We start from the raw sequence: 26,759 nt of genomic DNA, 5'->3' as shown, positions 1-26,759 counted from the left end.
TGCGGGTATCATTTTCTCATTTGCTTATATAATTTTGCTTACACCCTGTCTGATAAATGTAAATGCATTCATTGTTTCAATTCACAATTTTAAAAATGCTTTTCTTTTAACTATATAATATGTAAATCACAGTGTCTTTAAGACAGCGGTGGGTAGCATCGATTCGAATATTATATCTCGCTGGCTAGCCCAGACCAATTCGTTAAATTTCAACTTGATCGATTGTACAAGATACACAACCTAACATTTTAAATTCACCCAATGCTCTCTAGATAGAGGTCGGTCCGTGACTGAAGAAGCAACGCAATTCCGAGTTCCAAGACAAAGGAATACAAGAGAGCAAATTGTTTTTACCAGTAAATGCGACACACATTCTGAGTAGGGAATCTAATTTGGAATCGATATTCAGTGGCCCTCTCATTCGCTTCTCTCTCGCCACCGACGCCAATTCACGTATGAACCGAATGTGTATGTGTGTCTGTGTGTGCGCGAGCGAGTAAATTTATTCATGTGTCGTGTCGCGTGACTCGGTGATTTTATACGAGAGAAATGGGTGTTTCGGTTCTCTCTCTCTCTCTCTCTCTCTCTCTCTCTCTCTCTCTCTCTCTCTCTCTCTCTCTGTGCCGGCTCAGCTCTCGCAATGTCGTCGTTCGATCTCGCCCACCCTGCTTGCGTTGCCCAAACCACCCCTGCTTGTTCCTCGAACGCTCCGACGTGTAGGCAGTGTTGCCCGACATGAAAATTGTGAGTTGTTCAAGAAATGTTCAGAGATTAACAAAGCAAGCACTCGCTTTTACTGCCTTATTTTGACAATGATGTTTTCTGAGAACGAGACACCATAGTGAAAGCGCGGAGTTCCGCCTTTGAGTTAATATTCAATGTCGAATTTGCCTTGCAAATGAAGGAGAAGTGACGTAAAGTTGGAACTTAAGGGACACGTGTCCGGCGACTGATGAAATCATAGGAAAAATAAAATGACGTGCATTCTGTTTCAACGGATGAGAGACAGGAACGCGATTATATTCTAAATTGTATTTGAGATTGGGGGGGGGGGGGGGGTTAAGGATAGAAAAACAAGAGCTTTTGCAAAAAATTTACAATAATTTCTTGAGATTTATAAACAAAGAGTGCGTTTCTCTTTTAGTAACTGAAAGTTTTTGCCATTTTTGATTCGCTTAATATAACTGAGTTTATTGTTTTTTGTTTCTAATTTAGGCATGAAAACACTGAAAAAGACCTGAATTAAACATTTCCAACAAAAACTTTCCAGACAAAATTGCGACCAAGAATAATTTTCCTTTTTTAGTGTTTCCGCAAACGAAACCATCCATCGACCCAGCACTTTTTGTGAGAAAGAAATTTTTTCAACTCAGAGGGAAAAAGTTTATGTTTTATTCTTTTCACTAACTAGAACTAACAATCCAACCATTAAATGAAATAAAAGATTAATAAGTCTGCAAAGCTCTAAAAGTTGAAGAGTATGTGAAAGTACTGCCTCCAATAGTTCTGTCGTCCAATGTCCAATCTAAACGCGACACGCGACACGTGAAACTAATCAAACAGAGCTGGTTTCTCCTAAAAGCGGTTCATTTGCTCAGATTTATTCTAAACTAGAATTTTTTCCAAACTAAGTTATAAACAACCTTTCAAATGCAGCAAAACGAGCAATGAGATCTGACAAAACCACCAGCTCCTCACGGTATAGCCTTTGACAATTAAATATAACTGAAGTGGAAAGCCCTTCTCCTCCTCCACCTGGTTCGCCTCGCGTCTTCTGGCTGTTCCGTGGAAACAGAGAGGCAGACAAAGCACCACACACGCACACACACACGCACACTCAGTGACTCGGTTGATTTTCTTGCCCGTTTGAAGATGAGGCTTGAGATGGTACTCGCTAGCGGGAGGCAAACTGCGCGGCGCGCAAATATAACTTACCTTTGTGTTCTGGATGACGGTAAAGGTGAGTTCCGACTCTTCGCCGTTCAAGGATATGCACACCGACTGCTCGATTGGCTCGTCTGGAACACAAGCACACACGTGGAATTTCAATATCAATTTATACCACGAAGGCAAAAGTACAATCCAGAGATAAAATTGCCTTGGATGTCTGCGCTTTGGGTGAAGCACAAAATGCCAGTTTTCCATTTGTTTCTGCCAAGAGGTGCATAGCAGTGTGGTCTCTGGAGATTCAGATTTGGATGGAGTTGATTGGATTTGATTTCGTTCAGAGAAACATTTGGCTTTCCATCCGAGTTTGAGGGGATTTCCACCAAATTTTGAAAGAACCGAGGGTCAGCAGTGCGCGCGCGGAGCGAGATTAAACAAAGTGAAAGGCAAGCACAAAAGCACGCGAAAAAGCGGCCAGAGTTGATTCCCCTGAATGGCGTCGGGCCTTTGTTTCCGCTTTTCTGCTTTTCCAGCATTTTCCACTGGAGCGGTTTAAAACAAAAATATATTTGCAAAGTGCTCGCCCCACAGGTTTGGAAAAGAAGTGGAAATGGAAAAAATAGGCAGCCAACTCGACTTATGGTGTATGAAAATCAATACATTGCGTTGCTACGAGTGAGTGAGAGAGGGAACCGTTTTCATGCATAATGGGTGAAAATATGCGATGGCTGCGGGAGCTTCCCTTTATTTCCACTCGACAACAAATTTTGACTCTGAGAGTCGGGCCTGAATAATTTAGGACGCAATTTGTGTTTCGTAATTTTGCACTGTCACAAAAGCAGCCCTTCTGAAATGCAATTTTACCGCCCTTTGTCCACAGCAGCATCGGGGAAAATTTTTCATTTTGCTCCATCAGAGAATTCCAGTGATGGCCAAAAATTCATATATCCTCTCGCTCTAAAATTGGACCTCAACTCGTAATTTGAAAGGAAATAAATTTGGGGTGTGAATGGTAAAATAATTTCGGAGCTGCTAAGGGATTAATTAGAGTGAATCGAACAATAAAAAAAACTTGAGGAAACGCTTGGCTGATGAACGCTTGCTTGATGAATGCCTAAATTGGCCAAAAAAAACATTCCACTACTTTTGTTTTTTTTTATTTCCAGACAAATAATTACCCTTATTTAGTTTGAATATACATAGTTGAAAACTAATAATAAACTCCCTTGTTTGAAAATTGTTCATAACTTTTCCGGAAAATTATCTTTAGCTTTTGGATCGAAGTAAGACATTTTTACAACTAAAATCACACGCCAAACATTAAATTGCATTTGGATTTTAAGTAAAACATTTTATATTTATCAGACTCCTTTTTTCAGAACTAGTTTCATGCCTGAAAACTAAACAAGGATATCATCGTCGTAAGAGGGAGTAGACATAAAAAAATGAAACTCGATACACGTCTTGCGTTGATGCACTTACTTGTTTGCCTGTCGTAGGCGTAGGCGTTGATGCACTCGGAAGTCATGAACTGCTCGATGAGGGCCGTTTTGCCGACCCCCGAGGCGCCCAGCAATGCCACTCGAAAGCTGGTGGGTGGTGGCTTCTCCACCGCCTCGGCCGCCTGCTGCGCTTCCTGGGCCATGCTCGGCGGAAGCAGCGAGTTGCTCCGCGAGCGACGCCGACGGAACGAGTCACCGCGGTTCACGATGCCTAGAACACAGCAAAAACCGCAACTATTAGACGGGGAAATATGATCATAAGTGTCAAAACTTTTTTTATTTAAATCGTATTAAGTAATGTCGTCCTTTTAAGAAAATAAAAAATTTCAAAATCCTGATTTAAAAGAAACTTATATCTAAGTGATTTCTATTAAACTTTCAAAGGTAAAATTTAGGGTCGGAGCGTGGAGAGGGGGAAAGGGGAGAATTATGAGTTATATTTTCCTTTCCACCCTCCTTTCCTATAATTTTCAATTGAAATAGGAATTAAAAAATTAGAAAAAAAACACGAAAGATAATTTTTTTAACTAACTTTTTCAAAACTTCAAGAAATAATTTAAAAATTTTCATTGAATTTTAAAGCCGGCTCAGAATAGTTTTACAGGATGAGCTAAATTTGTTAGCTCCATTTATCTTAGTTGGAAATCTAATTAATAAAAAGGCCTGATTGGATAATCTAAAATTAGTTTGTGCTCAAATTAATGAACCATTGAAACGCCTGTCAAGAAAGACTGAAGAAGGATTATATCTTATATGTATAGATGATTCCATTTGTTCCTGCCTGTCGTGTTTTATTATTTAGCTGTGTTAATGCATCTGAATGGTGTTGGGAAGTTGGAGGACTTCCTTGCATTCAACTGACTGATGCATATAATTTCATATGCCATCGTTGGCTTGCGTAGGAAGAAAGCAGAGGAAAGGCTGCTGTACAGTAAATAAATAACATATATATAGCAGGAAACTCTTAGAAAGAGCTGACTACGGCGTGCATTATTAATATGCTCTTCACTTAAGATTTATTCATCAAGGCACAGCCTCTACTTAATACAAAACTGCTTTGCCGCCCAGTTAAGCTGTCCCTGCATTATTAATGAGGAGTGCGAAACGCGGCAAAACATTTGACGCCTGCCACATAGTCTGCTACGCAACCGGCTCGACAGGTTTGCTGTGCTCGTTGCATACACACAAAAATATTATAGAATTTTTAAATTTCGGCCAGAACTCATATCAGAGAGAAGACGTCATGAAGCTATTGTTGCTGAACTCAAAAAGATCCTGCGTATTGTTTTTGCGGCTTTTTTGTAAGAGTTATGTTGGCCGTCTACTCACCCTCCTAAAATAAATTGAATAAACAAGGCACTATTCCAGCCGGGGTGTTTGTTTACGGATTATGTCGAAAGTGTTTTTATTTCCACCCTGCTTACAAACGATTTTGTCACACGGCTATATAGCGAAAAAGCCTTTTATACAAACACACATTCGGTCGAAAATAAAACGAGGAAAAAATCCCATCGTCCAACGAGGGTAATATATGGGTCTCTATTTCCATATTAAAAGCAAATAAATAACGGGCTCTCGTTTAAAAGCAAAATCTCGCATTCCCTGAGGGTGCATTTGTTTCATGAGTTGCCGGTGTGGCAAGCGAATCCAGCGTGCAATCATTTAATTCAGGCACTCTGTGCGGGATATGATGCCGGACTAATTAATATGCCTGAATGGCCGCACAATCTGCTTTTGAAACGTCCGCTCGCTCGGTGAATGAGAAGCAGCCAGTGCGGAAGTTTGGTTTAGATGTGGATTTTATTTTGATCATCGCCGTTGCCTCAAACGCATCAAAAGCAGAACGGGCCAAAAAGCTCCCAGAGTTTCATAAGAGTTAGATTTGCCTTTGGCAAAGTTGCCTACTTGTCAGCGAATTAAAAGCTTTCAGCTGGCTTTGTACGTTTGAAGGATCGAAAGATCATGAATGTCTCCACTGCCATTTCCAGCATTTATATAGAAACGATTTCATTTGGTCTTACTCTTACAAAGGCGAATTTCCCACTTGATTTATTCAAAGCTGGGGTAGCGCTGAAACGTCAATTTTGCCAAGTTGAAGATTTTTTTAGTTTTCAAATAAGTTTTAAGATAAAAAGACTTTCAATGAGCTGCTTTCAAGATTATTTGGACTTTTTGTTCAGAAACGGTTGTATTTTTTAAAAGTCATGGCCACAGAAGTTATTCCAGATTTTTTTTCAGCAGACTGGAAGCTTATTTCTAATAGACATGTTCTCAAGACACTCTTGTCTCGGTTTTCATTATTTAGTTTCTAAAATTGACATCTAAAAAGTGTTTGCAAATGCTGTGATAGACAGATCGATTTCTTCCACTATCTCGACTCCCTTTACACAAAGATATTTTGCATGTATTAATGTAAATATTGAATTTTATTATCGAATATTACATAAAATTAAACTTTTTTATATGTGACTTGTTTTAGTTGAACGTTTCACAGGATGCATTGTATGATTTTGACAGTTGACTTTGTGGCACTTTGCCTGTTTCCGTAACTGGTATGGAATGAGTAAACTATAGGGCTAAATTAACAGTGTGGGGATCGAGGAGCCATGACAGAAATGCATCTTTTCTTATAGTATTTGTCTTGTTTATTACGGAAACGTGGCAATTCGTCGTAGTTTGAATCTGGTTATTACAACATCAAAGCTTCTAGATTTTAATCGCACGAAATCTCGATATTGGCTGGTGAGAACATATTCGTTACGACTCCTGTCGTGCGAGGTTAAAGGCGCAGTCAGGGTGCAGCACTTATCGCACCTTTACACTGCCCCCTGGCGAACGAGTTTAATGTAGACTAATTGCTAAGAAAGTAGTGGCGGGGAGGTGTCACAACAGAAATAACAGTAATTTCACAATGCCTCGAGCCACGAGAGTAAATGCTCGGAGTGAACATTGAGCAATATTTTTATTAATATATTTACGTTTGTTGCAAATTATAAAAATACTTTATTTCAATTTAAACTGTGTCATATTTTGTCTAATCCTTTGCCTTTACGGATAATTATCAAAGTATATATAAGCTGTTAAATTTAATTTTCGGTTGCTCTCGTCTTCTGGCAGGCATTATAATTGTCTATTTTCGAACGCGGATGTGAAAATGCACACCACACGCGCGGCTCGCATCTCCGCGCGCAGCCGTAAATAAACCGTTCTCTTAATTTGGAGCTCATAAGTGCGCCACACACTCTCAATCTCTCTCGCAACAAGCAGACTGTTTGATGATGTGCATAATAAATGTGGAGCTTCAAATACTATTGCTCTCGCGCATTTCCTGCAAACATCGAGGACCTTCTGCATTCGTACGTAACATGCTCGAGAAAAGGACAAGCGATAACGACGTTATGCGTTATTAAACGTGCCAAGATTGTGAAAATTGCGCGTGATTTGCCGATGATGAGTTCTCAGTGTGAGCCATCAATCAAACTATAATTATTACTCTGAACTCGTGTTCACCAGTGATTTTAAAGCCAAAATCATTATGATGATGGTGTTAATTTGAAAGATGTCACGGCTGTTAACTTTAAACACTCAATATCTTCATAAAACATTTGGTTTAACATCGTGAATTTTGCTTGAGAGAGGTTTGGAGGTATTTTTCTAAACACGTAAATTTTGGGGAGTTTTTATATATATTTAGATATTTGTGTTTATGACATAATGTGGAGAGTTTGCTTAAATTCGTTTGTTTTACTTACGCACGCAGTTAGATTTTTTTAAACCGTAGTTTATTTGACTTGGGAATATCAGTCAACTAATTTTACCCTGCCTAAGCTAAAACATCTCTGACAGTAATTAACTATAAGTCTAATATTTTCTCTTTTCAAGACTAACTTTAAGATTATAAAAAAGAAGTTTAAATGATTATGCTCCACACCTGAAAGCTAATGAAAATTTTAACGGGAAAATATTTTCCTCAAAGTTGTGCAATATATTACATTAAACGTGTTTATTTTCCAGAACCTTCATAAGTATAATGTTTCCAGATATTAGGTTGGCTGATTTATCGATCTTTAAGAGTTCTCTGGGGCCTCTGAGATAATTTGATTTAAGATTCGCTGCGTATTAAAGCTCCACCCAGGAATGAGTTTAAACCAAAATTGGCCAGGGCAGTACTCATTATTTTAGAAAAGTAGTTGCAAAGTTTTTGAAATATGACCTGCACAGTCTGCATCTATCCTATTTGAAATTATTGTATTTCATTGTGTGACAAAGAGATTCCCCGAAATAAAGTTTGAAATTGTGGGTGGATCTCGTCGAGATAAATTGAAATTTGCCGTGAAAAAGTCATTCCTAGGATATAAGAAAAATCTGAATTTTTACTGTAGCCTGTCAGGGCTATTTACAGCTTACAATTAATGAATCCCATCTCAGACAACCGCATTCTATAAATCCATCATTGCAATGATTAAAACAAAAATACAAACATGTATAGAACCATATGCTAGTTTAATAAAGAGAGTAATATACGTTCTTACTACTTACTATTCAGAACAAAGCAATTAAATGATATAATCTTAATCCCGGGAATAGAAATGAAGCCACCACTGTTCGCTCCCATTTAATAATAACCAGCTATTTCAGCAAATAAAATCGTTCTGTTCCCTCATAAGCTCTTGAATGCATTTGGCAAGAAAATCTATGCAGTGTTTTTACAACTGCCGGCGGAGTACAATAAGCGGCAGCTGCTGCGTTTCGTTCGATAAATCGTGCCTAAAAATGCACGAGCGATTTCTTCCCCTCGGATAAGCATTCAACTTCGTCGGGCCAATTTATGTGGGTACACCATCACTTGTGCTGTTCCGGACAGAAAATTATCCCAACGAGTGTGTATAGCGTGAAATGCACAGCAACCTTTAAATAATGTCACGGGCGCGCGAACTTTTCTGTTTTCTGCTGCTGGCGGGATGACAATTTTAGCGATTGCCGCGTCCGACAATACATATTTACACACGCGTGCGAGTGACCCAAATTTTTTCGCATCTTTGAGCCAAAGCAACGCAGCGACTGAAACACGTACTCGGTTATATTTTGTATGTTAATGGCCCCGCATGGTGGAGTGTATTTTTGAGCCGTGCCGCTGCCAAAATATGTGCACAGGCCGCAGGAAGCATATTGTTGTCATATGTGATTAAGAGGCGAGAAAATCTCCAGCTTGCTGAAAACGAGGTTTCGGGGTCAAGGCATGCAAATTTTCTGCACAATAATGAAGACACTCGAGCTGCCCGCCGCGTGTAAATATTTATGACTGTCAGCATCAACAGACACGACGTTAATTTGACTGTTTTCATGCAATTTCCGTCAGCCGCGAGATCGAAACACGAAAATTTCCTGGGAGGATTACTTTTCACGTCAGAGAGTAATGAGCTACCGCATGTCTCGAGATCAAAGCGATCTGCTTTAGACTCAACATTAATTAGGAAACACTCCACTCCTGATACACCTTGAAAATCTTCGCATCTCTCCAGCACAGCAGGTGCAATAAAATCACTCGCTCAGCGGGGGACGCGTCTGTTGGTGAAATTATCAACTCGACACGCCACTCAGAAAGCGTCTTCAGCAGCGAAACTGCTTCACTCACCAAAATTTAAAAATTGAAGGTTATCTTCGTGATAAAACTGAAATATTTTTGGCATGTCATTATATTTTTTTATTTTGCTTGATAATTTGGAGGCAATTTGTGATGATTAAACCTTTTCTGATTCCCATTTAGCACTAAAAACGCTGAAAAATATATTCCAGAGGTATGTGGTTATTTTATAATAAAATAGTTGATTTGAGAAGATTTCATTGCAAATTTAATTGGTAATTCTTTTTGTTACTAATTTAATTCTGAGGAAACAATACGCTTCAGTTAGTGGCGGAGCTCAGTCATTAATTCGAGCACCAATCAACAATGTAAGAAAGGTCACCGGGGGATATTTGCAAAATGTTTTTGGACTGATAAACTCCACTGAAATGAGACCGAGAGAAAAATTTTCAAGCGTGAGAAGCAAAAAATCCTTTTCCTTGGAATTTAGCTAATTAAGAATGTTTTTGGAATGGTTTTAGACACTTTTTGACGGCTTTGGTAGATTTAGATAGTTTTAAGTTTGATTCGTGCTCATTTAATGGTCCCGCACCGATTTAGAGAAAAAGTTTTCAACCGTCAAAATTCACAGCTCTACACATCAGGCTAAGCCACACGAATACAATAAATTCAACAACGACTAAAATGAAAAAATAAGAAGAGCTAAATCTTTGGTTTTATAAATATTTCATCTTTTTCTTTCAACCTATTATCACCGTCAACAAGCAACAATAACCTAAAATTTTCAGAAAGGTTTTTAGCCATACCAAGTTAGAAGAAATAGCACACGGTGGTGTCAGGAAATTAAATTTCTGCCGTAAAAAAATCTGCGCGAGTGAGGTTTTCTCGCTGGGCCACGGGCGTTTAATCGCATAACACGGTCAGAAACGGGCGTTTGCGCGCCAACGAATTAATAAATGATGCAGTTCGTGCAGAGCATCAAGGCGAGCACAAGTTTTGCAATTTTAATCGCACGCCTTGCCGTGGGTGGTGAGAGATGGAGGACAGGCCGTTCAAATATGCATCGCATAACGGCGGCGGCTGCGAACAGAAAAGCTCGCTGTTCAGCTCGCAGCCAGGTGCGTATAGGCAAACAGCAGGGCACGCGAACAAAAGCCAGCCGCCGCTGCTAGCCCTTGAGCCCACTGGGTGAAAAACGCAGCGGAATCGATACGAGATAAGGAATGGCAAGAGAAAAGAGAGCCAGCCGCCTCGAGTATGCAGCGCAAAATGAGGTGCACAGGAAATTCAATGCCGCCAACGCAGCAGCCGCTGCCGCGCTCACTTCCTCCTGGATTCAATTAGAATTAGTTTTCTGCGACGCGCACGCCGCGATGATAATTGGTTTTTCCCAACGTCATTAGCTCTGATAATGAGCTTGACGTGTTTGTTTTGAGCTCTCCGCGCAAAAGAACATTGAACACATTGTCTCAATATTTTCATTTCTCAAAAAACAAAGGGTCACCAGTGTTCATCAGACTTCAAAAATTAAATTACTGTTGCATGACTTGCATAATGAAAAAAGAAACTGAAAAATTGAAAAAACAAAATATCTCTCCACGCACTACTTATTTAATGGTGAGCACTTTGAGAGGGTTTGTGACATAATAAATCATGATTTTAAAAAGCAAACAATATCAGCTACTTGAAATTGGGTGTTTTCATTTGGGAGATTTGATATGGTCTGCAATTTTTAAATCAAAAGCGCTCCTGGTATGCCTATAATTCCGTTCCTGATCGTCTTAAAGGCTTCCAAAGGGTCAATTTGAAAGCTCTCGACTTTCGGCCGTTGCAACACTGTAGATCGAACCAATACAGAGTCCATCAGGTGTCGTTAAAATAGACAATATATGCGAATTAATAATATCGGTCCCTCGAGGGCTACCCTGACTCCAGGGTCCAATTTCTTACATGTTCTAATGGTGTCATCTGACCACATAGTGACTCCCAGCATGTTCCGAGGTTCATTATCGACTGATCGAATACAATTTTGATTTTCTCCCTATTGACCTGAACAAAAAAAAAATACCTGTTGTTCAACCTGCGAGCCTCTGTATCTCGAAAACTAGGAGGCACGAAGCAAAGCCTAGAAACTTTCTAGGCATGTTACACCCACTTACAGCAAATTTTGACTCAATGTTCGGAAAAATATAAAAAATGCAATATATTTTCTATTACAAAACATGTAGAATAAATTAACAAAAGATTTCAAAAATGGACAATATTACAAAATTGTGGTTTAAAATAAAAGTTGTAGGCTGTCTAAATGGTCAACCGTCATTAGAACTTGAGAAGATACTCTTAGTTGCGAAACGCCCAGAAAAAATCCCAATTTTCAGGAAAAACTGCATTAAATTTCTCTGGCGAACTTCTTAATGAAGTTGTTGGTTCATATATTATGTTAAATTTTCGTTTTCAGACCATTATTTATACTTCTATTGTTCTATTGATCTGAATTTAAATAAAAGAAACGGATCATTCAATTAAAATTCGATGTTTGACATTTCACTCATCTTTCTCATACCTTTCATGTGCAGAAACAAAACTTTGAACTGCAATTTTAACTAACGGCAAAATGCATGAGCCTTGTAAGTAACACAGTGTGATGTTTTTCCGTTTTTTCGCGTCGATTGCGAAAACACCCGTCAATGCAATAAACTCCATCACACAAGCGAGCTTATTCAACAGAGTTCAGGCGGAATCCATTAAAATTTCGCAATTATCGCTTTTCCGTTCGCACATACACATGTGCGCTCGCTCGCGCTGCTTTTCTGCGAAACGAACGCTGCGATTGAAGGCCCTTAACAAGCGGTCCATCGTGTCAGTGGCTGTTTGCACTCGGCTTGTTTGCTGATATTGAACCCCGAGCGTACAGGCCGCGCAGTGGCGGCAGCCCTTCGAGAATCCCCCGGGTCAGAAGCACACGCGCGTGCTTGTTTGTTTATTTATTCCACCTTGTGCACGCGAGAGTAAACACATCCATCCAGATCTCTCGCGAAACGAGTATGCGATAAATTTGTCCGCAACCTCGTCTAGACACGGGTCTAGGCAAATCAGCATCCTGAACGGAAAATCCACCCATTGTGAACGTTGGTTGTGAAATTTTGATTGTTGAGAATTTGATCCAGCTTCCAATTTTCAGAGGAACATCAGATTAAAGCCCCCTGAATTGAACGATTGAAAACATTTTGTGGTATCAATTGATTCTATTGTTCCAATTCTGAACATTTTGGTTTCAGATGATTAAATTATTAAAAATTAAGTCAGTCATTCAATTCAGGGTGCCTTGAAGCTTTAAAGTAAGATTAATGTTTCTATGTTATGGATAAGAATCGTTTATATTTTAAGTAAGTGTCTCGCGCTATATAGTTACGTTGTAATCGCAAGAAATAAACAATGGAGTGAAATAGGCAGCAAATCTATAAATAGCTACAGAGACACGCTGTAATTGTTTGCTGGCCTAGGGAGGGAAATAATGCCTTAATTAGATTCAGATTACCTATCTAAATACAAGATATATAGCGAAACAAGCGAGGGTTTGATTTACAATTTATGCATGTCTCAGTTTCCCTCATGGCTAGCAAATTCCGACTTGTAATGGAGAACTTCAGCAGTAATGAGCTGTTTGAAATTTAATATATACATTCATGGCAAGAGAAAATAAATCTGAGAAATGTTGCGTTGAATACAGCATCTTCGTAAATGAATTTTCTCCTTTTCCTTAATTATTTATCCAGAGAGAGCGCTGTGTTTGAATTTAGTGCGGAGGCAGAGCCTCCTAATTTGAAAGAGATTACACATTATTGCTTCATCAGCATCAAGCTGGAATTGCGGCGAATAATTTGCTATTCGCCTTGCTGGAGTCTCCGGTGTTCATGGCACGTGTCATGGTTACACTCAATTAGTGTACTCTATTATCTGCAGCTTTAGATGATGCACTCGACAAAGTGACGATGACGAAGCGCAGTGCACGCCGTGTGTTGTTTGTTATGGTTTGCTGTGCCAATAATTAGTTAGCAGAGCCGGTCTGACGCTTTTGTTCCGCGGCAGCAAGACCAGAAACATCCCCCCAGCATCCTTGGCTGCCAATTAACCACGAGGTCGGCTAAATATTAATAATAGACGCCCGCAAACTCCGACGAGCTGACTCGCGAAAACGGTGCACTGCACGAACGGAAACTTCGATTTGATCAAATGCATAATCTAGATCTTTAAGGTGGTGACATGTGAGCGGAATTTGGGAAATTCCGTGAAAACTAATTTGACTGCGGCTGTAATTCCGAAAGGCAGAATAGTTTATAAAATTGTGAAACCCACCGTGGGAAATGAAGCGTCTGAAATTAAAGGGAATAAGGGAGGGAATTTATTAGGCAGGATAAGGTAAAGTGGGCAGATGCAGGGCCCGAAAACCATTTGGGTTCGGGGCGACCGATGTTGTCTTTCGGAATTAAAGCCGCAGTCCCGTCTTATTCAAATTGTTTGTCACCGAATTTCCCAAATTCCGCTCACATGACATTAAGACGATTTAACATGTTTTTTCTTCTTGTTGATAGATGCCAATGAAGGCTGAAGCACTTGAGGTCATCATCATTTTTCAGTTGAAATTAAAAGCAGCTTCATTGGTGCATATCAAGCTGTTCATTTTTCATATCCTGCTCCTCAGCCCCTAGACGGGACACGAAGCCCATGAATTAGGGCTGCCAAACCAACAACTGTAACTAGTTGAGCAGGAAATTTATGTAGAAATTCAAATTTGCTTCTTTTGAAGCCCCCCACCGTCGAATTAAACATTCAGTCGTGGTTGTTGAAAAAAGTAATAATTCTATAAAGTCCCCACCATATAAATTGAGCATCTTGAGAGTTTTCTCGTCAGAGAAAATTCACAGACCAATAAAATGTGATTAAAAAGTTTGTTCTTGACTGCAGAACAAGTTATTTTGGCTGAAAGTGATAGAGTCGTTCAGCCGCACTCCACCAGCATCTTTAGAATGTGTATGAGTGGGTCTCGGAGATAAAAGGGTGATTTGCATACAAAACAAGCCATTTAACCGAGGCAAGGAGAGAATCATGTGAGAGCAAATAGTCTCGGGTCTTGTCTTCATGTGTGTTCTGTGTCGCAAGCCTTTTCACTCTTGGTCGCGTTCATTTGCACACAGTGGTCTCTCTCTCTCTCTCTCTCTCTCTCTCTCTCTCTCTCTCTCTCTCTCGCAATTCTGCCGACGACAAGTGAAGGAAGGGCGCATTAATTTCAAGCACAAAACGTGTCTGCCTGCGTGTACGTTTGCCCAGCTTCGCGGAGACTGCGAGCAAGAGCAAACACTTCTCGGCAGGTCGGCAGGAAACTCACGGCTTTAATTCCACTCTACGACCACAGGTCGTGAGTTATTCAGTAAATAACCTTCCATTAATATATTGTGCAAGCTGGCCTCATTAAAAGTTGCAATCTGTCGCGACAAATGCGCACATATTGCCATCTCGCTAATTGGACACCGTTGGGTAAAATCTCATTCGAGTGCTTGATTGATTTTCGCTCGATTGTGCTAAACTAGGCCGAGTGCTCGTTTCCATTCTGCCATCAGCGTAATCCTCCTGGTTTAATTTTGTTTCCGCCTCCTCAATCACAAGACTCAAATGGCGATTATTCCTGCAACGATTGGAATGCGCATTTACTTTACATTTAAGGTAGGAATAGATTTAACTATTATATATAGCTCGCTTTTTCCCCTCGTTTATTTCGTTCACAAAAAGAGTATTGCCGTTTGCTTTGTATTGAAACTGAGTGGAATATTTAAATGAAAAGATATTTTAAAAAATTATCTTCTAGAATTGCAAATTTTAGCAGGGAAGACATTCCAGCTATAGAATTTTTACTCTTTTTATATTTTTTTTAAATCTAATAAGGTTTGATCGATAGCATCACGACATTATATATTTTTCTCTTAAATTTTACAGCTATAAAAAAATCAAAATAAACAAAAATAACCTTTGTCCGTTGCAATATCTTACAAATTGATTGATCATCGATACGAATCCCATTCAGTATAAATATTTAGATTGAGTGTAGTGATTTTAAAATGTAAACAATAATTTTGCCAAACAACTCGTGAAAAATGGTGGATTTTAGTTTGTTGTGACATGTGTAGCTTTCAATTCAATGAATTGTGCTAATTTCAAGTCCCACGCTACGAAGCACGGAAACTAGACGTGCAGTTCTGTGCATAGCTACTTTGATTAAATCAATTTCCTCTCCTGGCTCTCCAGCAAGTTGGTAATTGAGCTCTCTCGAACAAATCAATTACGAGATAAACGTTTAATAAACAGAGTTAATAAAATCACGGATTCCGAATTTATTGAAAGGCCTTCTTTTATTCCTTAGTCTCGACGTTGAATGTGAGTTGGTTCAGGTCTGGTACAGGTAATAGGACAAGATTATTGCGAGGTAACTCTCCACGTCACGCTCAAATGGAAAAGAATGACTGCGTTGCCCCTGATTGAATTGCCGAGTCTGTGTTTGCGTTGGCCCTTCCATGAGAGTAAGAGGCAGAGCAAATAAATGCACGTGTGCCGAAGAGGAGAGCCGCCAAGACTTGAGTGAGTGAACTTTTGCCTCTGGCTCGTCGGATGATGAAAGTTCAAATGTTGCGTGTTCAAAAGTGCCTTCGCGCACGTCAGGGAAGTGAAGCATTGTCCAAACTCTTTCGAAACGGCCTAATTTGAGTTTACTAGGAAGCAAATAACTTTCAGTCTGCTGCGAGGCAACTCCAAAAACCAAAGAATCGATTTTACCGACTTCTTTTACTACATTTACTTCGTTTTTAGCACCTCCCTCAGCACTGGGACACGCATGGATATTATTACAAGCATAGCGGCGCACAGGTGCTGATGAAATAAAGCCAGGCGGAGCGTGTATGTAATATGTGTCTTTATTTCCTGGAAGAGAGTGGCGCTTTATTAAACCGGAAAACTGAAAGTTCGCAGACGGGTCGCGACCAATTTGGACTGGCGTGACTCCATCCTGTGTAACTGCGAACGTGTCTCTGTTAGCTGCTGTGAATTACGTAACTTTTGGTGATTTCGCTCTTCTGGAACTTTTTGTAATTAGCCAGAAAGTTTGTAACAAGGAAATTGCGCGCCACCATAAAAGCAGGCTGAATCAATTAATTGCTTTTGTTGCTCTTCCACTGTGGGCAACGCGCGTTGATTAATAAAATTATCAGCAGTCGGTTTTGCTCTTTAAAATTAATGTTTGGAAATTCCATTTCAGTTCAACAAGACTGACCTAATTGATTGTTGTAAAGGACAATATGGAATTGGATTTTATAGTTATTGAGTCAATTAATGATTTACCTTTAGGACAGTTCATTCATTGAAATGTTAATCTCAAATAATATAAAACTAAAATTTTCAGTCCACGTGAAGAAGCCTTATTATGTTCTGTCACTGCAACGGCCAATTACAGGTGTGAACAGCAAATTGTATTTTCTCCACAAAATCTTGACCATTTGGGTGTCACACACAACACCATCAAATTATATTAAAAAACGCCTCACTCGAAGAGAGATTTTTCAAAACAATAAAAAAACCTGGTTTCCCAACTTTTTTCTCAGTGCTCTACTTAACAAAAAACAATTGTTAGTGGTTTACACTACTGAAAGGTGATTTTGTAAAATAGCGCTCGACAAAAATATTTCCAAAATTGTGTTATTGTACTAAAAATTACAAGCAGAAATATGTTTTCATCAACATATCTTCAGTGTGAATAAAAAACGAAATTTTGATGTTTAGATAATTAACATACGTAATAGCAGGTCTAAATACAATCTTGATTATGCAACCGGCACGACAGAAATGCCTGACAAATTGCGTTCGCCGTCTCTACGGAGCGGAATTTGTAAAATGTAATGGATTGAAATTGCTACATGCGTGGCCAGATTTTAGAGTCTGCCCGCGCCTGCCAGTCGAGATAAGCATCTTCTGTTCAATTAATCGATTATGTAGGCGCAATGTTTGGAAGTCAAGCAAGACGCGTCGTAATTAACAAATGTTTATGTGCTCCCCACACGCGAAGCACACTTTTTAAACGAGAACAGTAATGAATTCTTTGACGAAAGCACATGAGAGAGAGAGAAAAAAACGAGTGCAAATCGCTGAAAGCTCGCTGGATGGTGGATTCTGAATAAATCAGAAAGTCGTATGCACACAAACACGTTGCTTGCATTGTGTTGTGGAGGGTTTCGTGCTCGGAAATACCAATATGGACGCCGACGAAATGTAATTTATTCATAAATATTGCTGGTTGAAAGCTGAATGACGCTCTTTCCATTTATAGAAAGGCCAACTTTCAACGAATGCTGAACGAATGAAAATTTATTGCACGACAACTTTTAGCTATTTCAAGCAAGAGCACGAAATATTTAATATTCAGACCGGAGTCCCAAAAAAATGAAGCTACGACGGAAAACTTTAAGAATTTTTTAAAATGTTTTGAAGTCTCTTAGCATCGATGGATAAATTCTAGTCTGCTGTGGCTGTGTTTGCCGTCAATCAATGATGTACTCTAGTGGTGAAAAGGTTTATATAAGAGCTGTTGACGTAAGCAAACATTCCTTCATGGAATCGTTAAATGACATTTGAATTTCCACACGCTACCTTTCCTTCAAGACTAAAATAAATATTAAAATGAATACTCTCACATCAAACTCGGAGCAAAGCCGTTTTTCCACGAGTGTTTACGTTTGGTGTGTTGAAATAAATTCGGAAAATAGTTCGAACCAGCTGGCGAAAAAGCGCCGATGCCTCATTGCAATAAAAAATGTTGTTTGAAACGAAAAATTGTGTTCGCAACGCAGCGATAAAAATATAAATGTTGGCAGCAATTGTCGTCAAACAAAAGGGAATTGTGCAGCGTGTTTGTGTAATTACATTTGGCGCGGCAGCAATAATGGGGCTGAGCGAATTCGCCCGTCACCGGCATTATTTCAGCCTTTTGCCGCGGTGAAATGCGAGTAATGCGGCGCTTGTCCGACCTTTCGTCGTCACCCGAGAGAGAACTGAAATTCGCTTGCAATAATTATCATTATTATTACGTGGCCTGCCACCGCTTTGATGCCCCCGGCGGCATTTACTTTTTGCTCCTTTTTATCTACCCGACGCACCACAATTTCAAAAGCTCATGCTCCACAATTATGTACAGCCAGATGAAGCAGCAGTAGTGCTTCATTTGCACCGTAGAGAGGAAATCCGGATTTCAGCGGCAAAAAGCTTTTCCATTTTTCATGAAAAACGCAAGCTATCAGAATTAATTTTAGATACTGAGCTTTGGGCGCGTTGAAATAACGAATTCTTTAAAAAGCGACGTAAAATGTATACTATCTACCCGTTTTTCGGTGCCTACAGTTAATTGCTATCCAAACATCAAAGGATCATGAATCACGCAGTTTCAAACTTTTTGAAATATCTAAATCAGCATCAAAAACTTTGGGTTACTTTCATATGAAGGGATATTATGTCGATAAAATTTCTTCTTGGACTCACAGAGCCACGGTATCAATTTTTAGCCCTTCTTTTTTGTTAACAGTGCGTTGGAAGAGTTTGGATGATTTATTTGACAGGGAAGTGTCAAGTGCGTGAAAAACCTTCCAACGCTTCGTGCAATGATAATATTTTCTTTTTATATCGATTTATGCCATGGCAGAAGGATGGATTCAGTTGAATTTCGTCAGCGAGAAAACCAAACTTGTCAAAGTGATTGATCTTCCTTATCCTATTTCTCACGCCTAACCCAGAGTTAAAGTTTATTCGCCTTAAATTCGTCCTTCGTGCAACTCATGAAAAATCCATTTCCACCATCGATTGGTTCCACTGCTGGAAAAATTTCTTGATTACAAATGAGGAAACCCGAAAATTCCACTAACTGTTTCTGAAATGGTTTGTCGAGTATTTTTCGGTTCCATATTCCATCTGAGGCGTAACAAGAAAGACGAAATTCAAAAATTCCACACAATCCTTTCTCGGAAATGACACAACGGCCTCGAGTTAGCTGCCATAAAAGTAAAAATACATCTAGCGAGCTTTTCTACCCTCTTTTCTTCCCTCTCCCTCCTTTTTTGCTTGTTATCTGGAGCTCCACAGGTTGTCACGGAAGAGATCTTCCCGTCTGTTTGTCTGCGAAAAACCCCGCCCCCGAAGCTTCGCCGCAAAATATACGCAAATTATTACGAATACTGTCTGTTGTCTCTGTGGCCTCAACAATATAGAGAATAGAGTACAGCTACTTTATCGATTGAAAATCGACTTTTCTCGGAAGGTTCGTTGAATCTGACCGATTGGACGGCCACTCTGACTATAATTCGCAGGGAGGTGATTGCACATCTCCCCTTTCCAGAGGCCGATTTCTCGGAAGCCTTGCTTTGTTCTTTTACAAAATGAATTCGGGATCCGATTTCTGGGAAAGGCTGCAATTTTCTCGCGTAAGAGAAGATGGAGGAAAATCGACCCACCGCGGCGAGAAGTGCAGACCGCAATTTTCGTTACATTAGCGCCGCTGCAAAAGAGAGAGTACGAGAAACGCTCTCTCACTCGATGATACATCGTCCAGCAGATAAGTGCTGCTTGGAATTTTCGCTACGTGAGGGAGGAAACCCGTCGTCTGAGGACGAAAAATGTGTGGAAACTCGTTCCTTGCAGGGGGTAAATTTTTACCCCCGGATTAACGGAACAGTTGTTGTGCTTTGGAAAGTAAAAGCAAACTAGAGTTGGTCGTAGTTTAAACCGCAAATTTTTTCAATTGAAATTTTCAGCCATTTCAGCAAGCTTTTAAAAAGATTACCTCAAACCTTTTTAAAGTTTTTGAAATAGGTGACCACTCGAAGTTGTGTTCATATTGGAAATAAATAAAACCAGGAGGCTTCATCCTCGTTGCAAAATTGTGTTTAAAGTTGATTAAAAAAATTTAACTGTCGCAATATACTCTAAAGACAATTTAGAATAATACGAATCAACAAACGGTCTTTTTTAAATGCTGTGTAAACATATATGTATATATACAATTTTTGGGGATCTAAAACCATCTAATTAAAAATTTGCCTCTGTTGTTAGAAAGCGCAAAAATACAAAATTATTTCTCAATAACCAAAATTCAGCATCCTAAGAGGAGTATAAAGGTTATATAATGAACCTTTTGAACAATTATATATAACTCCTGTAAAATCACAAATGCCTAATAAGCACAATTTCCCATTTTTCAGTTGTTAAAATAAAATAAATTTTGCAAAAACTATTTTAGAAATTATTCTAGAATTTATTGATTTAAAACAAGTTATTTATGAAAAAATGCTCTAATTTCTGCTTTATATGGCTCATTTTCTTATAAAAAGGCTGAATCAAAAAGTTGTGTTATCAGAATCAACCTCTGGAATCAGACAACGTGAAAACTATGATGTTGCTAGGATCCTAACATTGCTGGTTTTAGCTGCAATTGAAAATTCCCAACGGAAACCGGCTGTTCTATGAAAATATTGCTTTAATAAAGCTTAATATTTTATGGGAAAACTGTCCGAGTATCACAGGCCTATAGTTACAACAAGCATACAAGAGAAACCCGGTCTGTGCCTTTTTCAGTGGCGTTGCTTTAGTCTTCTTCAGTGAGCGGTGCGCGCTAGTCAGAGTGGAGCTGAGTCCAAAAATAGTCTCGCTGCCCCCTATAACGTTGGCCACGCTTTTGGCACTCAAACTCGGATATACACACACACCGTGCGCGCAGAATGAGATCACTCAACTTGTGTTATTGTGCGTCATTTGAATGCTGCGCCCGAAATCTCTTTCTTTCCCTGCGGTTCGCTCGCTTATTCTATACGAAAAGAGAGCTAGATCGCCCAGAAAGAATCAACGTAAGCAAGCAAACAACACAGAGAATGCGTCTATTGAATGAGAAACACATGCCGCCGGTAAAACTGTCACATCCAGTTGCTTCAACTGTTAATAGATTAGCTTCAAGCTTCGCCGCAGGACTGACAGGTTGTTTAATGAAAATGTGGCTTTTATTTTTAATGGACCGAAAAATTATCGCTTGGATTCTTAAACATGCTTAAGAAAGAGCAACTTTTTATAGTTTTCATATTATACTATGTTCTATATTTTAAAAGCACTGCACATTGTTTGGACTTTTATTTTGAGCCGGATTGAGGTTTTTCGGTACGCGAGATTCAAAATATTAAATGACTTGCAGCTCAGGAAATTGTTGCGTCCTGATTGTAAATGTAAAAAGGACGTAAATAAATAAATAGTTGATCGCCTTCAAATCACTCTGCTAAAAATCTCCTCAATATATGGGTTAAATTCACAATTTTGAACCTTTTTGGTCATGTCCAAATGTGACCGCCACTCACAGCTGAACTTTTTTCTTTCGCTATGCCTCAGAATTTTATAAATAGTTCAACATAAAAGTGATATTATGCCTATAATGTTTAAAGAAATTTTGATGACGTGATGATGTTGTTTTAAAGAATTTAGCAACATTTTAAGATCTAAAACTGACTGATAAAGACTGTTTTAGAAGGATTTGAGAGTGCTCAAAAGTCTTTAAATTTCATGATTCGTGCTATTCATTTAATGCCTACATAGGCATAAAGGACGCACAGAAAAACCCAACCCTAGTAATATGTAATTCAAATTCATTCATTTTGTTTTCGTAAATGTTAGAGATTGACCTCTAGTCAATCAATAAATCCGATGAGATGTTTCAACGAAATAATCGAGCTTGTTCTAACGGTTGATTGTTTGTCATCAAAGGGCTCGCCGCGTGCACGATACACCGACGATCCCATTTTTTAAACGCGCAGTCGACAAACACCTGCTGCTGCCGCACACACACACAACCCCGTTTCCATCACGTAGCGTGACAAATCCCACGGAAATTATGTTGGGCGCTTTATGGTAGTGGCGGCTGGCCCGAAAATCGATCGGGCAACAACACACTCAAGTCGGCTCCTCTGTCGGAATGCATTGGAGCATGCAGCTCCTCGTCATTAATATACAGCGAGCGGGGGCGTGCATTCGCTCTCACGCGTCGCTGCCCGTGTATATGGAAAACTCTTTCGTGTCTGTTCACATGTGCACACACACACACACCTAGCTCCTATTAGCCTACACTCGCATCTGGGCCAATCAATTCTCGTCCTTTAAAGAGAGACCCCAAGCAGGAAGTAGCGGAGTTTTGCTTGTTTTCCTAGCGCCGAGATGCGAGCGCATGTATATATTGATTATTTGAGATATTCTCCAAACATTTCTAACGGCTGTGTAGATGCGGAAGCTGCAATCTCTGCTGTGATCATGAATATATGGATTTTCAAATAATTTGTATCAGAAGCCGTGATGAGTTGAAAGCGGAAAAATATACACTCTCGTATCCTTTCCCGTGAAAACTATTTTATCGGCCTTTCAAAGGCGATGATCGATAAATAATCTTAATGGAGACTTTCAGTATTTTTATTCAAATTACAATCATGAAATTAATTCCTTAAAGAGGGCTATTCCTACAGGGCTTAAAAGCTACAAAAAGTTGTCCTCTTTTAAAATCCTTATAAAATCTGCCTTCAAAATTTCATGGATGGAACTACTAAAAAACAAACTTTGTCGTTAAGAGTTTAATAAATAAAAATTACTAAAAAAGAGGAAAATTCTCATTCTGAAGATTCGAGTGAAACAAATTTTAAGTTTTGGTGCGTTATTATTACTCATATAACTAACTCAATCGACTCCTCTGAAAACAAAATTGCAAATCATATTCAATCGTTGCCCTGTGTTATTCCAGCTAAATATATTAGCGCGAAAATATTTTCAATGTACGGTGAATTTACTTTTATTTAAACCAGATAAAATATTGTCTCCCATAATTTTGATGATTTAAAATTTTATCAACTATCAAAAAATGCAAAAACATTCCACTTTGCCTTGAATGGACAGTAGTAGCAGCATCCACTAAGGAATATTCCTTCTAGATTTTTGGTTTCGGTGCATATACAAAGCAGCATTTTTTATCTCATTAAAATTCCTTTTTCCTCAACATTTTAAATTTTAATTTGGGTTTGTTAAGTCTTCTTATGCTAACTCCAAGCGTAATTTTCATTCTTGATATTTCTTCATCAGTATCAAAATTGCATGATTTATTTTTAATTAGGAATGTTTTGAGCAAGCAATTAGTTATAATTGAATTCCTCATCTCTCTAAAATAGCATAAATGAATTTTCGGTCGAATTAGCCCTGACTAGGCGCGACCTTGGCTGTATTTAGCGTGTTTTGTGGCGCGAGAACAAAAGCAGCAATCCATTACTAGAATATCGCCGCCGTGTGTTTCTAATCCCCGTAATAGCGAGAGCGCAGATGAAAGGAGGGCTTGCTTATGATGAAAACACTGCTGCATGCTCTTCCTCTTCTTGCAAGAGCGACTTGTGCTGCAAAAGGGCCGCTTTGAATGGTGCAAATATTGTGCATAATGAGCTGAGCCCAACGTCGCGCGGGATATATGAGAGAGCAAGCACGAGTCCCGCCCACCGCTTTTTGATCGCATTACGGCACACGGGCTGAGGCTGCATTTGCCTCTTTTCTTTCCTCGCACGCGGCTGTTTTTCATTTCCATGCATATTAGGCGCGGAAAAGAGAGCCGCCGAGAGTAATAATGCGCCTTGCTGCTGCAGGATCTGTATTATTTTTTCCGTTCGTCGCGCAGTGTAACCTACGTGTGTTGACGCAAACATTTTCTTTCCTCCCTTTTGAGATGCAGTAGAGTGGAACAAATTTGCGAAAACTATATTCCCTAGTCAGCCAACTTGCTTTTGTTGTTGCAACATGACTATTTCGTTTTTTTACTCATTCAAGGTATGCAAATTTAAAAAACCATGTACGTTCTAATGCATCGGAAATGCGGTCTATTTTAAAGTAAAATTAAATTGTTTTAATTAAAAACCAACAATTCTATAAAACTCCTTCTAATTAAAATTTTTTTAAAGAGTGTGTGCTTCTGAATTTAGTTTGCTTGCTTAAATATTCAAGTTAGCAATACAACGAAAAATGAAAAAATTACTCACTTAGGGAAATCTAATCTCTGTAATAGTTTCAGGGGCAGGAATCAATTAAAAATTAATTCAAAAAATAATGGCTCAACTCTATCCTGAAGAAAAGTGGGATTTTCATTTAGTTGAAAGGCTGCTCTACAGAGATGTCAATATTCCTGCTTCGCAAAATCCATAATATTTGTGTAAGACCTAGCAAAATGTGATCAGGAACAAAAGCATTAGCTTAAAGCTCTCTGTCATCAGAACAGTGGACACAAGCAGCAGATCGTGCGAGCGAGGCCTTAAGCTGCGTTTGGTCAGCATCGCCGGCCGCAATCCACTCAGTTGCATTCGTGCGTGTGTGCTTACACTGGCTTGCGTCAAAAGTGGAAACGAGAGCTTATTTCAGCCCGGACGGACGGACGGTCGGTCGGAAAAATTAATTAAGCCCGCCGCGTAGCAGAGCTGCCGCCCGTGTTTGTCGCCCATGGAGATTAATCGCATTAGTCGGCAGCGATCTCTTTGCCCGGCGGAGGTGTCGGCGAATTTCAAAAGGCTCGATATCTCATCTTGCATGCTGCATAATTGTGCGTGCCAGCGAGTTCGCAAATCCAATTACTAGTGTGTGCCGCTCTCGCTCAAAATCGCTGCCAGACTTGGGTAAACAAGGCAGCAAACGCACTGACTGCCGGGCCTAAACTCATTCCACTCGCGACTCCAATTCGATTACTGTGTGTATGCAGATCTTGATTTAGTTTTATCCGCTTTGTGTGAGCTCCAAATGCCGGATTGGCTCAGATTATTAGCATTGAAACGCGAGGGCGTCTTGCATAATACAATACGGGATAAGCCGTTGTCAGAGCAGCTCCAGTTTAAATTTCACATTGAATTCCCAACGATTGGAATTTCCCGCCGGCATGAAAATCGATGTCAGATGTCTCGAGCTTATTTTCACCTAAAGCATCAAGCAATTTTTTTAACATTGCTCTTTGTTTGGGTATTTGAAATATTTTCGTCTGTTTCATACATCTGTTTCAAATTATATTAATTATCCTCGTTTTCAAAAATTGCGCTCAAATTAATTTTGCTGGAATAAATTCAAGACACGTTTTCGGCTTGAAAGGACTCTTGGGTTTGATTCAGAGTTTTATAGACATTTTTTAATGCTTTTGGAATCTAAAATGCTGCGGCCAATCAATTTTTATATTTTCAATTAATTTTTATAACAAATAAAAATGTTACCTTTCAATCGACGCACATTTTACCAAACCATGCAGCACACGACCTTTTTCAGATAAGAACTCTAAGGAAAACGAATTAACCGTGAATGACAAGAGAGAAATGAAATACACTTGGATTTAGCGTGTTTTCTAATAAATAAATTTAGACACAACTACTTCATTTAACTTAGCTGTCTCAAAAACAAAGGTTGGTCGCTATATTTTCACAATTTCCGTTGACTTTGCCTTCATTCACGCTTCACGCACCTTTTTAGAATGCTATAGCAAACTACAGATTCGCACCCAATTTCCAAAATTACTTTCCTTCTAGAAAAACACTTTTGGGGAAAATTTCACGACGCAACAATTCAGTGCTGTTTTTTTTTACGTTTCTACATCTGAGGAGCAGAAGGCAAAAACGACATTCACCGTCATTCTTTTTTATTCGTCTGAGATTATTCTGCCCAATAGAAATTTCAACAATAAACTAAATTTCACACTTGATAAGGGATTTTCTTGATGGAAAATCACATCCAGACAAATTGGAAGATCAAGAAATGGCTCTTGCGAACTCAATGGAGCTGACATATCAGTAATTGGAATCGCAGCGCTGCCTTTTCCTTGTTCGTGCCCACGGTCTAATTCCAGCAGGGCGCGGGTTTTAGGCCCAAATTTATTGCTAATAAATGCCGTTCCGCAATCAAAAAGGGATCTCCCCGGAGACGTACACAAAACCCGACAAAAGCGGGTCAAAAATAGAGTCGAGCCCTCCTCCGTTGACGGAGAAAAATGAGCGACAACGCGGTAGACAAAGTTTGTGCACGCCCGACTTACGACGGCGCCCGTGTGTGTATTTTCGCCGAAGCAATCATCGGTGTGCCACACCGACAGGTAAAAGTTGCAGCTTTCTCCTTAGAAGGCGATCAAAATTTGGCGGAAAATCGTTAGCGCAGCGAGAGCAGAGTAATAAAACGCCGGCCGCCGCTAGCTTTTAAATTTTATGGCTCTTTCCCGGGCTGAGATATAAATGAGGCGCAGCTCGTTTCAAATTCCCTTCCTTCCAGCCTAACAGCTCCAGCCGCCACCGAATTAATTGTGCCGCACTCTTCTGAATTAAATTGGCTCTCTTTTCCACTCGCATTCATAGACAACAACGCAGTGATCATTAATTACACTTGACATCAGCAATTCTAGAATTCTTTTGTGCGCTTTTTCTCTCGAATATTTATTTTTGTCCTAGCAATTTGACTGGGGAATTTCAGTCCATCAAATATTTTCTTTGAAGCTGTGATGTATAGACTATGATTAATTTCACCAAAATAAGATAAATTCTGTTCCGTTGATTATCTTTCCCAACGATGTCAAAATTAACGAATAATCAAAAGAAAGATTTTAATCAACTCCAAATCAGAAAATTATTTGATGCAGTGTAGAATATAAAAAATGTTGTATTCCTTGAGGGCTCTGCTATTTTCTA

At 39.4% G+C, this 26,759-nt stretch overlaps 1 protein-coding gene across 1 annotated transcript in view; it reads right to left on the bottom strand.

Annotated features, from left to right (window-relative positions):
- Window positions 1-26,759, bottom strand: part of LOC135945573 (GTP-binding protein REM 1) — a 44,815-nt gene that overhangs the window by 5,286 nt on the left and 12,770 nt on the right. Inside the window, exons 3-4 of the mRNA XM_065493348.1 lie at window positions 3,370-3,600; window positions 1,936-2,018 (exon numbers count right to left, since the gene is read on the bottom strand). Of these exons, the coding sequence (XP_065349420.1) occupies window positions 1,936-2,018; window positions 3,370-3,600 (314 nt within the window). The remainder of the gene's footprint in view (window positions 1-1,935; window positions 2,019-3,369; window positions 3,601-26,759) is intronic.

This window comes from Cloeon dipterum, chromosome X (assembly GCF_949628265.1).
Source record: "Cloeon dipterum chromosome X, ieCloDipt1.1, whole genome shotgun sequence".
Taxonomy (NCBI): domain Eukaryota; kingdom Metazoa; phylum Arthropoda; class Insecta; order Ephemeroptera; family Baetidae; genus Cloeon; species Cloeon dipterum.
This window is presented reverse-complemented; position numbering and strand designations above follow the sequence as displayed.